At 41.1% G+C, this 15,787-nt stretch overlaps 1 protein-coding gene across 5 annotated transcripts in view; it reads right to left on the bottom strand.

The window, feature by feature from the left end:
* RASSF7 (Ras association domain family member 7) overlaps positions 1–15,787 on the bottom strand; it is a 66,371-nt gene that overhangs the window by 7,549 nt on the left and 43,035 nt on the right. For 3 of the 5 annotated variants that reach the window (XM_075837577.1, XM_075837575.1, XM_075837576.1), the window contains exons 2-5: positions 10,637–10,829; positions 8,695–9,587; positions 2,352–2,520; positions 1,093–1,188 (exon numbers count right to left, since the gene is read on the bottom strand). In XM_075837577.1, the coding sequence (XP_075693692.1) occupies positions 1,093–1,188; positions 2,352–2,520; positions 8,695–9,587; positions 10,637–10,739 (1,261 nt within the window). In that variant the 5' untranslated portion in view covers positions 10,740–10,829. Of the gene's footprint in view, positions 1–1,038; positions 1,189–2,351; positions 2,521–8,694; positions 9,588–10,636; positions 10,830–15,787 lie in introns of all 5 variants that reach the window. The other 2 variants (XM_075837578.1, XM_075837579.1) reach the window with 2 other exon arrangements.

The raw sequence follows: 15,787 nt of genomic DNA, 5'->3' as shown, positions 1-15,787 counted from the left end.
ACAACATATTAGAAAGTGTCGCAACTTTTCATTATACAATGAATAAGCCTCATTTACATAAAACTGGAAAACCCCTTTAATAAGCAAAAATATAGTCTGGATTAGATTATTAAAATAAAGAATTACCACCAAACACACCCTCAGGATGATAAATGCATATACATGCCACTCATAGGCTGAAGGGAAAACCCAATCTTCTTCATTAGGGCGACCTGAATAAATATTCTCTTTTAGGCCACGCTCACACAATTTTTAATGCAGTTCTTGGCTCTATTTTTTGATCCCAGAAGTGGATCCGAAAGAATGGAAAGGTATAAAGAAAAGACGGATACATCTCCTGTCTCTACTGTGTTTAGCTAAAAAAAACCACCAAAAAACGACATCAAAACTGTGTGATCCAGATAGAGGGTACCGATCTCTAGAACGGGGCCCCCTAAACCCCAGTTGAGGCAGGAGATTTCCGACCATTAAGAAGAAATCAAAGTAGCCTGCTGAGCTACGCTGTTTTTGTATATCCCATAGAACTGAATGGTAGTTACAGGAACAGCGTAGCTCAGCAGGCTACGCTGTTTTCGGAACTCCTGACCATGCAGTCGGGAAGTGGCCGGGAGGCAGCGGAAGCAGAAAAAAGGTAGAACGGGGTTTAGGGGGCTCTGTTCTAGAGATCGGTGCGGGTCCCAGGAGGTGGGATTCGCAGCTATCTGACATATCCTGTGGATATGTCAAATGTCTCTGATGGGAAAACCCCTTTAAAGTTGTGCCAAGTAACAAACTCAGTTTTGCTACTTCTATATACACAAAAAGAGCAGCAGGCAGAAGATTTATTTGTTCTTGAACGTGCGTAACGCTTCTTATTAAGGTCATAGGTATGAATGACATCCATTTTGAAATTTAATTTTTTTTCTTGCCTAATTTTTGTTCAAGCCACACGATCTTGGTAGATCCATTTACATGCATTTACTTCATTCTGAGGCGGTGCAAGAAAAAAAAAATTATTAAAAAAAATTAAATAATGATCTGCATGCAGAAAGCACCCACCACCAAGGGAGGAAGAAGCAGTGTGCAGAGAGCGAGGGGGTCACACATACACACCCTCAGGGTTCCGGGTAGAGAGCAGAGGGTTCTGCAAATTACGTGGATGACCTGTTAGATGATTGGGTGCGAGTCGCGGAAAAGAATCTGTGCGTCCTAGAAAGAAGGCAAAATGGAAAAAATTAACCCTTAGAAGATGTTTCCATGGTCATTTATGAATATCAGTGCACAGGAATACGATGCTGTGAATTAGAAGAACTAAACATTTGCTGCAACTTTGTAAGTTTCATCCGTAATAATGGCTCCTCTTGCCATGTTATCCTATGAATACCAGATATACTTGTGCCTTTCCCAATAATACACACACATTTAAAGGGAATGTGTCGCTAGAATTTTTATTTTTTTTTAAGTTAAACAGTTAGTGTATACATGATTAGACATTGTTCTAATTTTTTCACAAGTCAGGAAATATTATAAATTAGATTCTAATTTATAACACTTCCCTGTGCTGGCCACTAGAGGGAGCAATCCCCAAAATTGCAGCATTGGCATGTGGTAAAGCAACCACATTGCTTTATGCTGCAAAATTTGAGAAGACACTCTCTCTCTAGTGTCCTCAAACAATCCCACCTCCTTTATCCTGGTTAGTGCCAGGAGAAAGGAGGGGATTGAATGTTCAAACCTCCTACACTGTGTGCCGTCATTTTTTGAGCGAATACGCAGTGTAGTAGGCTTACATACAGTGGTAATCACACACTAAAACACGAACATACACAAACATAACTTACCTTCTCCTGCCGCCGCCGCTGCCTCCGGTCCGTCCGCGCCTAGTGCTTGCTTCTAATCACATGTCCGCAAGCCGCGACCGGAAGTATTAATCTTACTGTCCGGCCGCGGCTTCCGGCCCACAAGAAAATGGCGCCGGATGTCGCTCGGCCAAAGACCTTCCATTTGGACTGTGTGGGAGCGGCGAGTGAATGGAACGGCTCCCGTTCGCATTCTCTATGGGGATGTATGTGCCGTATTCCATGTCTGTATGTGTCGTTAATCGACACATACAGAGATGAAAAAAAAAATGGCAGCCCCCATAGTGAAGAAAAAAGTTAGAAAAAAAAAAAAAGTAAAACACAAACAAATAAAATTTATTTTAATAAAACACTAAAAGCAAATTGATAAAAAAAAAAATTTGAGACACCTTTCCTTTAAATGACCATTTATAGTAAGCTACTTATATGCAATTCTGCCACAGACATAATATGAATATTCACAAAAGCCACGCTGTTACGGCCATAGAATAAAGAACAGACGGGCATTCATACCTCTGCTTCTGTGCTCTGCTTCCCATTCTATGCTGCTTTGATCATAAAAAGACTCGTCATCTAGTCGTACTTGGCCATTTGTGACTGTAGATCCAGTCTGTAGGATGAATTGTTGGAGGTTGCACTGTCTGAGGTCCTTATTGAGCTCCTCCAGGTCCAGATTTCTGGTCTGGAGAGAGAAAGAACATTAAATCTCTTAGAAGTCAGTCCGTATCACAGCGCACATTAAAGTAAGCGTACAACTTTATAGCCGTGGGTACACTGGTAGTTGATGGAATTTAAAGGGGTTGTTCAGTTTCAGCAAATTGATGTGATTTTTTTTTGTAGAATTAAAAGTGATACAATTTTCCAATATTATTTCTGCATGAATTCCACAGTTTTCAAGATCTCTGCTTGTAGTTATCCAGTTAGGACATTCATTGTTTACTTCCAGTGAATAAAATTCTGTCCATGGTCATGTGATGGACACAGGTGCATGGTTCGTTACCGTTACAGTATGTCTATCAGAGATGTGTCTTCTAATGATCCCAGCGCCTGTGTCCATCACATGACCATGGACAGAAGTTTATCCACTGGAAGTAAACAATGAATGTTCCTGCTGAATAACAACAAGCAGAGATCTTGAAAACCGTGAGGAATTATTACAGAAATTAGATTGGAAAATTGTATAACTTAATTATACAAAAAAAAAAAACAAACATTAAATATGCTGAAACCAGACAAACCCTTTAAACAGATTTCCTTAGGCTCCTCACCCGGTCATGTAACTTATCTATGCAGGCAGGTCCTAGTAGTGCTGAAATCAACAGCAATCAGTTTACTTTTTTGGAACTTCACTTTACTCATGGATCCAGGATTGCTAAAAGATTAAGCCACAGACTATGATGACATTTCTAGACAGCCCCACAAATTACAATGGACTCCAGTAGCATAATCGCACTCCTAAAGATCACTTATGTAGCTTAAACCGGTTGTAAAGCTTTAGAAAATCATGGCTGCTTTCTTCCAAAAACAGTGCCACACCTGTCCAGAGGTTGTGAGTGGTCAATAGAGCTGAGCTGCAATACCAGACTCAACCTATGGACAGGTATGGCACCGTTTCTGGATGAAAGCCGCCATGATCTTCTAATCCTGGACAAACCCTTTAAGCAAATACTGGAGGACCACCAGCCTTCCTTATCTGGCAATCTGTGTTAGTCTTCCATCAGGCATTAGAACAGGTCATGCAGTGATCTGGGTCTTAATGACTGAAAAAAATTTCATTTGTCCAATGGCAACGCAAAACGTGACCATTAAATTATCCTGTTTATCGGGTCTGACCTTATGGCTAATTTTAGACTGGAAGGTAGAAGTTATTCTGGTGCAGGATGGTGGTTCTCCAGCTGGACAGTTCATTCAAGTTATCACACGGGCAAGCAATTGTCATATAGACATGCAAAAATGCATATCACAAAGTAAGCATTACAGGGGTTACCCCAGACCCAAAAGTTGTCGAATGACCGCAATGTAAAAACGCTGCAATTTGTGAACCCAGTCTAAAAAGGGGCATTAAACCAAAAATCTATTTTACACTAAATGGCCAAAAGTATGTAGACAACCGTTCTAATTAATGGGTTTGGCCATTCCAGATGCATATTCCAAACCATGCAATTTCCAAAAGACAAACCTTAGTAGATTGGGTGGGGCTGAAAAACTGACTTTCAACATGGCACATTTATAAGATGCCACACAGTCTCAGCAGTTGCCCACAAGCCGGAGATCACCAATGGCAAGCACTTGCTGGAGCGGTGTAATGCGCACTACCATTGGGCACTGGAAAGGCTTTTCTTGGTGTGATGAATCATGTTTGGCAGTCTGATGGATGAATTTCGGTTTGGGTAATGCCATGGAAACGCTTATTGATCCATCACGTAGTATGAAAATTAGAAATTTGTGGAAGAGCACTAAAGACCTGGGTTATTTTTATTTTTCCATGGTTTGGGCTTGACCTCATAGTTCCATTGAAAGGAATTCTTAATGTCATAACACATGAACAAATGACATTATAGAACATTTTTTGCTTCTAGCTTTAAGGTAACAGTTTGAGGAGGGCCCTTTCCCGTTTCAGCATGGCAACCACAAAAAAAAAAAAAAAAAAAAAAAAAAAAAAAAAAAAAGGGTTTAGTGTAGAAGAACATGACTGGCATGCTCATGAAACCTCAATGGAAAGCCTTTCCAGGAAAGTGGAGGGTATTAGGGTATGTGCACACGAGGGAATTACGTCCGTAATTGACGGACGTATTTCGGCCGCAAGTACCGGACCGAACACACTGCAGGGAGCCGGGCTCCTAGCATCATAGTTATGTACGATGCTAGGAGTCCCTGCCACGCTGCAGGACAACTGTCCCGTACTGTAATCAGGTTTTCAGTACGGGACAGTTGTCCTGCAGCGAGGCAGGGGACCCCTAGCGTCGTACATAAGTATGATGCTAGGAGCCCGGCTCCCTGCACTGTGTTCGGTCCGGTACTTGCGGCCGAAATACGTCCGTCAATTACGGACGTAATTCCCTCGTGTGCACATACCCTTAGGGTATATTCACATGCAGCAGAAACTTCCCATACATCTGAATGTGGTTGTTTCTGCAAGGCCCATTCAGATGAATAGGACTGCCACAGAAATTTATGCAACTAGCCTGTCATGTGTGAATATACCCTTATGGCTGCAAACTGTGGTCCACCACCATATTTATGCCCATTGCTCTGAAAATAGGTGTACAAACCCATATGAACGTGATGTACGCTACTTTTGGCCATGTAGTGAAATTGCTCTGCAGCTGAATACAATCTATTGTTCCCTGTAAGCAGCTATTCAGGCTGAGGAGAGGCCGACTGTGATCTTTCATGGGACAATGGACAGGAAGTCCACAAAAACGTCTGATCTCCCGATCACTTCATTGTTTCTATACGGCTAAGAACACCCACAAACATTTACATACTGTGAATTATATTAGCTGCTTTTTAAATGCTTTGTATTTTGTGTTTATTGCCCCTTTAAAAGGGAACCTGTCAGTAGGTTTGAAGCCACTAAACCATCAGCACGTCATTATGCAGCTAAGGTTTAGTGTTCCAAACCTGCCCACGTCAAAAACGGACACTTTAAGGAATCGTTAGTAAAGTAAATTACAACTTACCGAGAAGAGTCCAAGACAAGAGTCCGGCAGCATAGGGCACATGCGCATTGCAGACATGAAGCTGCGGACAGTGTGCCCCACTTCACTATGCATGTGCAGGGTACTGTCCAATGCTTCATCTGCAATACGCATGCAACGGCTTCCGCTCCAGGGCGCATCTTGATAATATGTAAGTTACTTTATGAACTATTCCCAAAACTTCCTTTTTTGAAGTGGGAAGGTTTGGAACGCTGCATAACGGCATGCTGGTGGTTTATTTTCTCTAAACCTACTGACCGGTTCCCTGGCATTTTCAGTTTTTTTCTAGGTTTTTGTCCTCTGAACTTGTGTTTTTTCCCCATAAGTTATTCATACCTGTCCATTCATACCAGTGTTCGCAAATAAAGTGAAGTATTATACATAGGTATTGATAGCTAACCAGACCTATATTGTAAGTGGAACTGAACGAGTAGGGTTGTGGATCGGATTAGTTAAGCACTTGCTCCAGTGGTCATTCCATAATTTACATGAATGAAAAGCGAGGCGGTATAGCTGAGCAAAGTAAAGAGGTACAGCCACCTGGATCATAAGCTTGTAACTTCTTTAAAGGCTATGTAAACCTTTGATGGGCATTTAAAAAACAAACAAACAGGTCAGTCAGTGTGTTTGGTGCAACTTTCGAATTCGTTTTTATAAAAAATTATTTTTACTTTTTGAGATACAGCTGCTTTGTATTCTGCATACAGAGCAGCTATATGTAGCTCTAACTCCTGTTCCCCCTCAGGTCCGGGGACGGACAGGTTCAGTAACAGCAGGTCCTGCGTGTTCATAACTTGGATGTGATAGATTACAGGTGAATCCTGCGTGTCTCCCGCTGACACTGAACCCGTCAGTCCCATGGACCTGACAAGTACAGGATTCAGTGAACGACACAGCTACTTCGTATAGAGAATACAGAGCAGCTGTATCTAAAAAAAAAAAAAGTAAAACAAATTTTTAATGAAAACTAATTAGAAAGTTACACTAAATAACCTATTAAAAAAAAAATTGCCCTCAAGAAGTTTAACAAATGGCTGCAATTTCTATGCATGCTTTTGGATCTCCTGCTTGTATAAATGAGCAGACTCTCCCAATACGGCAGTGCATATTACCCCAAGATCCATGTAACACCAGAGAACGATCCGATTCTAATAGGCAGAACTATACCAGCAATCACTGTGCCAGATTATCAGACTTTGTTTATTAGACGGTTTATAAAGCAATAAAAAAAAAAAATATATCTCTCTATGTAGCTTGCGACAACCCAGGACTCTAGTAGAGGTACAAGCGAAGCGGTCATCCGTACATATTTTACCATATCCTTGGTGCTTTATATCCTTTGAATGTTCAAAGGTAAAGTACAGCAGCCTGTATCTATGCTTATGGCAAAAGCGGAGAATGTTTTGTTTGATCAAAGATCAGAAGTAGCCCTGTAATTCAGAGCATCTAGCCGTTTTGTTCATTGGTCCTACAATTGGAGTCAGATGCTAACTGTGCTTCCACTTGAATCCACAAGAAGGAGCAAGTGAGTTAAAAAAAAATCCAAAAAAATAAAAATAAAATATTTTATATCTCACTCTTACAAATAGCAAATACTGATGAGATTATTTTGTAACCTCAAAAGCCGTATCTCATGCTGTTGAAAACATTATTGAACATGTAGATATGGACTTTTTACCACTTCAGTTGTGGTAAAAATAAAAAGGCTAAATAAAGAGATAACCGCGTTTGTACTACAATTAAAAGTTATTAAATAATCAGATTAATTAAAGGGCAAATACTCTATAGTACTATAGCAATTCACACTGGTGCAAGTTTCACAATAGTACACATCTAGTGTAAACCGCACAGGATAAGATACCACATATGTTGAAGAAGAAAAAAAAACAACAACATGTTTTGACGCATGTGGTGGACACACAGGTGCACAGCTCGTTACAGTATGTGTAACAGAGCTGTGTCTAAGGCCCTGTTCACACAGAATTCTGAGACAGATTTTTTATCTGCCTGCAAAAAACTCATTCAGGAATTTTGAAGCATATTTAGAACTGCCTGCACGTATTTTTCCAAGTTTTTTTTGCAGCGTCTTTCACCCGCGGCCATTGTAGCGAATGCAAGGACCGTGGTCAATAACCACCACAAAAAACGCTCAGAAAACAAAGCACTGCAGCTTTTTTCTGCCTCCCATTAGTTTGAAACCGTAAAATGAATGGACATGCCGCCCCCCCCCCCCCCTGTGAACTGCCAAAAGCCGCCCAGGAAGAAAAACGCCTCTGCCTCCCATTTGAATCAATGGGGGGGGGGGGGGGGGCAGAAAAAAAAAAGCTGCGGTGCTGGTTTCTGTGGTGGTTATTGACCACAGTCCTTGCATTAGCCTACAGACGTTTTTTGTCGCCGATTCAGACAAGGTTTTCTCATCAAAATCAGTGCCAAAAAACTCTGTGTGAACTGACCCTAATGATCCCTACCCTGTGTGTCCATCACATGACCATGGACACAATTTTATCCACCGGAAGTAAACAATGACCGTTCCTAGTGAACAGCAAGCGGAGATCTTGAAAACGGTGAGGAATTTATACAGAAGGTATATTGGAAAATGTTATAACTTTTAAATATACAGAAAAACAACAAGATTTGCTGTAACCAGACAAACCCTTTTAAATATAACCTCTAAGAAGCATTAGCTGAAGATGACAAAATGGAACGACCTTCACAAGTTTTATGGAAATTAAGGAACGTACAAGTGCTATCTAATACCTACAATGTTCTGTGCACAAATTAACAATACAGCTTTTATTACTGGGGGAAAAAAAAAAAAAAACAACGTCATGCAATACAGGAACACATGGTGTTGCATGGGTTTTTTAGATTCACCTAGAAATGGCTAAGTTTGTAACCAATGAGGAAAATAAAATATATTTTATTCTACAGTCTATACCAATAAAAATGACTTGTAAAAATACAAAGTTCCATCCTATGTGCATCGCTGTAGCATAATTTGAGCAGTGATCCGCAGCCAAAATATAATATCCAGACACGGCCTGTCCACTTGGTCTTAAGCTTATATGAAAGGAATAGCCTTGTAGCAAGTACATGTAGTGATTTTACATGCATAAGCCAAGCCTGGTTTTGCTACAGGTGAGCAGTAAGCCTACCTCTAGGTTTCTTCTGGCCTCGTCACAAGCTCTTTCCACATTAGACAGATTACTTTCCAGTTCTTGGGTCTGTCCTATCTTGGCATCCAACTCCTTTCTCATTTTAGCCACCATTTCCTCAATTTCGGCTGGACTGGGTTCCCCTGTAAGTCTTTTGGAGGTCTCCTTCCGGATTTCCTGCTCTAAAGCCTCAGTCCTTTCACTTAATTCTTTAATCTTAAGTGTGTAGTCCTCCATTGTAGCTCTTAAGTGTCTCATTTTATCTTGTCTTTTTTGCTCATCTGCCCTTTCTCTATCTAGTTCATCCAACCAAAACATCTCCTCTCCCAGCTCGGCATCATTTCGCCGGACAAGTCGTTCCAAGTAAGCGATCTCATCTTCCTCTTCGTGTGGTCCGCCACCTCTGCCTCTTTCCCATGTTTGAAGGTCCTTGCCTAAAGAAACATTTTGCGTTTCCAGTGTTTTGATTTGCTCTTGTTGTTGTAGCACCATCTTGAATATTTCCTCTTTGGTGGGTTGTCTACGGGCAGTGTCTTTACCAAATGTGCCATTTTGATGCTTCTGTCTGTGCTTGAGCAAAACATCATTTGAACTCATAGCTCCCAAATTAAAAGTTAAAGATTTTTTAGGTTCTTTTGACCTTGTAACTTCTGTACTAAGTGCTCGAGGGTTAAGAGGCAGACTAGACCTGACAAAAGTTCTTTCTGGAGGAAGAGGAACACTGTCTGAAGAGGGGCGTTCAGCTAAGCTGGGTCCTGTGCGCTTTAATACAAAATGGACATCATTGGCGTATTGTCCACTCTTGGCCAAGTATTCCAAAGGTCTCTCGTGAGGCAGTAGCTGCCTTTCTTTGTCCCGTAGAGTCTGGATAAGCACATAACGTCCTGTCTGACCTGCAAGAAAATATACATTTTAGTACAAGATAGAAATACTGACAAATCAAGACCTTAAAGAAAAGGGACTTTCTATGAAAAGCTTATTTTCTGAATAACTTAAAGAAAAAGGTGTAGGAGTCGGTCGTCTCCAGCTACTGACTGTCCAAATGTACGACACAACCAGTCAACTTTTCAAGACTATTTAAAATATAGCATAACATCAAAATCATCAATCCAATAGGACATTTTAATTGGATGGTGATAAGTACAAGACCCACCTCTGAGAACCTCGTCTATTGAGAGAACAGGGGGCCTGTGACCACTGTTGGCCGATTCAGTGCGGTCGCTGTTCCCATAGAATTCAATCTCTCCATTGAATTGTACGATGACCGCAGTCGCACAGAACCGGCCAGAGAGAGAGCCTACACCTATCACGCATTCATGGTATACCCTGTGGATATGCTAAGAATACCCCTTTAAATCCACTAAAGGACGAAGGCTGTGCTGGAACGCACGTCAGGGTTGGGGCCGCCCCGATTTGGCTATACAGATGAGTACGTACGGAGGCCTATCATTTCATATGCTGCACTTTTCTTGAACATGTGTTTAACATATCGAATTACCATTACTGCTTACATTTAGCCTCTTCTCCATGTCCTTGCCTACCTTGCAATATTGCAAAGACAGTCTATTTATGGTATATATCTTTATGGCACGATTCCCCCGATGTATTCTCACATACTACTTAGCATTATGTACTTCAATATATGGCTATGGGCATGTGTTCATCCTGTGTATTTCACTCCAGTGGTGTCGCCACATCCATAGTGTGACTGGTTTTACGGATTTTGCCCTGTATGTTTAATAAAGTTTTTTGATACTTTTTCAGAATATTGGTCCTCATGATTATGTAGCTTTGTTATGCAAGTTTGATTTTTATGCCATCTTAAAAGTATTCTTGCTCAAATAGGTCCCGTGATCTTTGTAAACTGAATGTCTACAATGGATCTATGACCACTATAAAGAATTACAATTGTCAGACAAACTGTAAAACCCAACACACTCACCAATGGCCTGGGCCAGAGCGATGACCACATCCTGACAGGATGTCTGCTCGGTTACCCCACAGACGACTCTTTGGATCCCATCTACCCAGACTTTTAATTCCATGCTGAAGACAAGCGATTTGAAGCAGGAGAGAAGACTGGGCAAAATGGATGACGGTCAGTTTAGGATCTCATCACTATTCAAAGCGTAAGCCTAGGAAGAAAAAAAAAAGAAGAAAAAACGGTTACCAAGTGCAATACACATTCACTCAAATTCATAGCAAAGGACAGAAATATCATGATATAAAAGCACAACATATAAATTCACTAGGAAATGTGAAAGCACCAAAAAATCATTAATTACCAGGAAAAAGGGCAGTTGGGTAATATGCCAGCATAGGGGGCGCCATTTCTAGTTTCAATTCCCAGTTTCTAAAGCAAACTCCTGATTGCCTGGAGAATGACCGCTCCCTGTCAATCTACCAATCATTTCTGATTTATTAAAATAATTGCATGCTCATTGGCAACTAAAAACGATAGGAGGGGGGGGGGGGCAGGGACAGGGAATAGGAAGTTTGAGATCCCCAGGAAGCACCTTGTCTCACCCCAGGGTTCTTCATGCATAATAAGCCTACAGTAATGTGAAAGATTCTGGCATAGATAAGTTGACACTCACAAAACTTTGCCTGGGAAAAAATCAATGGTTATTTGCATTGCTATGAACATATTAGACATCGCTGCCTCCACAGTAGGACGTCATAATGTGCATTAACCTAGAGAACAAGAACACGTGAACACTGGAGGAAGTCGCATTACTCGAGATGCCAATGGAGTGAGAATAGGTGAAGAGTCATTACTTTGTCGGACACAGGAACGTGTTTATAAACAGAAAAACCTTGGAAAAGGTGGAAGGAAAGATGAGTACAACTTATCAAAACGAGAGGAGAGGCAGTGAGTCACTATAGAAAAATGCCGAGACATGACATGCAAATCAGGTGCTGGAATATTTATATCCACACATGTACACAACACTATGTCTCATTGTATCGAGTCATTACAGGACAAATTCAGGGAAGCAAGTCACTCAATGGCCACCGCAGGCGGTTATATTACAGCGCAGATTAGAAACGCTACAATAAGGCAGTTTGATAAAACTTCATTCACTTGCATTGTACTTTGTGGAATCTGCACCGAAATTCTGCCGCAAACTTTCACCACAAATAGGAGATGTGTGAACCCAGCTCCCTGCAGTGAAACCACAGTTTTCCCAAGGGAAACATATTCTGCCTATCCCCAAATCAGCAGCCCTACTGCAGCATCTCAGCAACCAGGTCGCTTTTCAGGAATGGTCACCAAGACCTCCAGCTCACATCAATCAGTGAAATGCTTCGGTTCTTGGCAGACTATTGTTGCTGGTAACAATTGTCGGGGCACCGCAAAGTTTTCCCAGAGGTGTAAATCTTTTTCATATCATAGCCTATTATTAAGGGAACCTTTGGAAAGGGCCCAAATCGGTGTAAATCTTTTAAAGCACTGAATGGGTTAAAATGTTTAGCAACACAAACATTTATAAACTGTGTCATTAGCACTTGAAAACACAAAAACAATGTGAAGAATGCAGACAACGCTAATGTATGACGTCACCACAGAAAGAAAAACTGCAAAAGCAGGAACCGTAATTGATATGATGCAATTAACATGATAATCTGCTCCAGATACAAGGACTATGAATATATTTATAGAATATGTTCACATTTAAAACACCATTTTAGTTTATATATAGACATAATCGTCATATAAAAGGTTAGTAACTTTGTGAATATGTTGCATTAATTATGTACTTACAGCCTCCACGCCATAACTCCATACAGCCCCAACCCCCCCAAAAAAACCTGCTCTGCCATTAAAGGGGCTGTCCCACAAAACACATGTATCTCCTATCCACAAGATAGGGGATACATGTGTGATCGCTAGGGGTCCAACCGCTGGGACCCTCAGCGATAAGGAGAACGGGGGACCGAAAGTCCACCGAAGTGCTCCATGAGAAACCTTGGACTTCCGAGTCTGTGTCCGGAAGCTCAATAAAAATGGAATGAGCGCCGGCCACGCATAAGCGCGACCAGCGCTCCATTTATTTCTACGGATCTGCCAGACACAGCCCCCCGAAGTACTTCATGAGAAACCTTGGACTTCCGGGTCTTTCATTCCCCCATTCTCCTTATCGTTGCAGGTCCCAGCGTTTGGACCCTCAGCAATCCTTTGGATAGGGGATACATGCGTTTTGTGGGACAACCCCTTTAATGGCAGAGCGGGGAGATACCTCCCTGCTCTGCCGTAGTGTTCAGTGGCGTCACTACCGCTGTAGAAGCCATGGCGGCTGCTAGCGGAGCCTCCGGCCATGTATCTTGGGTTATTGCCCGATTTATAATTCAGAGCTGTATTTAGGTTTTGTTTTGTTTTTTATCGCTACTGGAAACAGTCAGAAAGCTTGTTGGCAGACACATTGCTACCAGCTTAGCTGTGTTGCTAAAATATAGGACAGCTAATTTTTCCAATATCAGATAACTGTACAGTTACCGGGTGTAAAGACAACAATTCATAGAAAGCAAATCACGAGGACAAGCACTGTGCAGACAAGACAACAAGGAACGCTGGGAGATTTCAGCTCTGAAGCCTGCAGAATTACGAATGTAGGCTGTAAATTGGGTTCAGTACAAGTTAAGTTGATGCGTGAATTGTAAAGTGGTGTTCAAAGGTTAATGTTCCTGCAGGAAGACCAGTGGACACCAGTGTTATATGGGAATCTTACTATGATTTTTTTGTTGGGCACTGGGATTTTTTTAGTTTGGGAGATTAATCTTCCTAAGAACAGGAATCTTGAACGTGAAAGTATTTGCCCTTCTACACAAGATATGTAAGGCCTCATATGAATGGTATCTCTAAACTCTAAATTTTGGTGCAAATGGCTCATAAATAACGTCATACAGCAGATAAATTATCCCCCAAAAAAAGGCGTAAATACATTGATAAACGTGGGCCATTTGTCTTTTGTCCCAGGGACCATTGCATTTAATACTGGATCTTTAATGAGTCGGTACTTTTTTGTGGTCCTGTCAAAAAATGAATCAGTCTTAGATTTACTTAATCGTGGAAGTCAATGGACAAACTATTATAGAGCCAATGCACAAAACAACAGTATTCTCACTAGCCATGCTCAGCCTAAAAAAGTACAAAAAAAACCAGCCATACCTATAATACAATATGTAATCTACCATTACTGATAAGCCGCAGTATAAATAGCGCTGTTAAATAAAGACCTTGGTTAATAATCATCCAGAAAGAAACTACTTTAAAGTTGGATACTAAAAACTCTTATTACAGCTGCGTACTTACAATGTTCATACCTCCATGAGTAGAGATTCCGCAGATATTTCTTATGGGTGAGTCACCTGCTTCACGAGACGTCTACACGCATCCACCGATCCAGCTACAAGTAGTGCCCAAGATTTACCATTTACGCACATATTAAAGTTAATGCACCAAGAAAATATCCTGCTCCATTTAGTTAAAGTCCAGAGGCGCTGGGGTCAGATGTTGTTATCTGCTACTGTCCTGCCTGTGAATGGATGTCCATGTCCTCTGGGAAAGCCTGATATTTATTAAGCCACCACCCTCAGCCCCCCCCTCCCCAGTTTCAGGGTAAACGGGAGTTGTTGCTGGACTTGTAGAACCAGCCTAGTAGCCAACATAGTAAAGCTATTATTGCCCATGTGCTACTAGTGGACGGGTAACGTTGGTTTTAGGTCAGTGTGGATTTTCTGAAATAGATAGATTTACTATTGTGCTTGCACATAATATGACAGGAGATCACCCCATAAATAATGACCATCTCAAGGAACAATTTGAGAGAGATATGAAGACGTTAGTTCCTGCTCTGAAGAGCTTACACTCCAATTATAGTTTGCACAGAGTTTTTATTGCAATGGTCAGATGTACAAAATGAGTCAATGAGGATTTAATGGGACCGAAAACATTATTGTTGTGGCACATATTTTGAGCTTTTAAGACTGAAAACGAATGAAAAAAAACCTGTTTAATTATTAGGCCCTGTTCACATTGCTGTAGAACAGAAGCCACAACACAGTGCCAGATTAATCGAACAACGGATACTACGGATGAGACCCTATTGACTTACACAGGAGCCTAATGCGGTGTCAGTCATTTTGATGGGAAGAATAGCACAGCATATAATATACTGCATACACTATTCCTCCCGTCAAATCTGATGGAATTTGAGACGGAGGCAAATGTGAACACGGCCTTATTTTGTTGCATGAAGTGGAGAGAAAATATTAATTAGAACTTAGTGTTTTGCATAAACTCAATCGGAAATTAAGACCAAGGACTCACGGATACTACCATAATATAGCTCCATGCAACCTCCAATACTTACGAAGCTGGAATACAGCGCCCATAGAAGTTTGTGTGCCCATACTGCACCTCTGTATGCCTCAGATTTCATACATAGGCTTTTTTTGTTGAATCCCATATGGATCAGACAGAATAGAAATTGTGCCATGATGGGTTGGATGTTGTATTACAGACACATTCTCCCTTAGAAGCTTTAGATCTAGGGAAAAATACCTCCGAAATACCGCGCCGTAGGGAGGCGCCATATGGTGTTACACAGAGTACATATGGCTTAGTAATACGGAACCACGGGGACATGGTGTGTCACTCTGTGCATGAGACTTAAGGCTGTTAGAAGTCTGATGATTCTTCTAGGTCTACAAATCCCCAAAAACCTCCTTCTTATTACAATTAGTCAAAGAAAGGACAAAAATAAAAAAACGACATCGTAGCGCGGGGAGAAAATATCGCAGGAAGAAATCCGCATAGGAACCGCACGGGAAGAACAAGCAATACATTTGTAGCAAACCACTTTAATCTGTACAATACCATCGTTCATGTTAAGCGGTTTATTAGGTCACTTACTGTCAAAAGATATTTTTTAGATCATGATTTACATATTGATGACATGGATGATTCCAAGGATCAGATTCATATGAGTCAGTCTGCCCTTTGATAATGATATGCCATTTTTCTTTTTTCTTTTCAAGATTGTATACACACTAATGTTTTACAGGAAGAGTCCTCTCTGCCGGAGTGTGA

Source organism: Rhinoderma darwinii, chromosome 9, assembly GCF_050947455.1.
Source record: "Rhinoderma darwinii isolate aRhiDar2 chromosome 9, aRhiDar2.hap1, whole genome shotgun sequence".
In the NCBI taxonomy this organism is placed as follows: Eukaryota; Metazoa; Chordata; class Amphibia; order Anura; family Rhinodermatidae; genus Rhinoderma; species Rhinoderma darwinii.
This window is presented reverse-complemented; position numbering and strand designations above follow the sequence as displayed.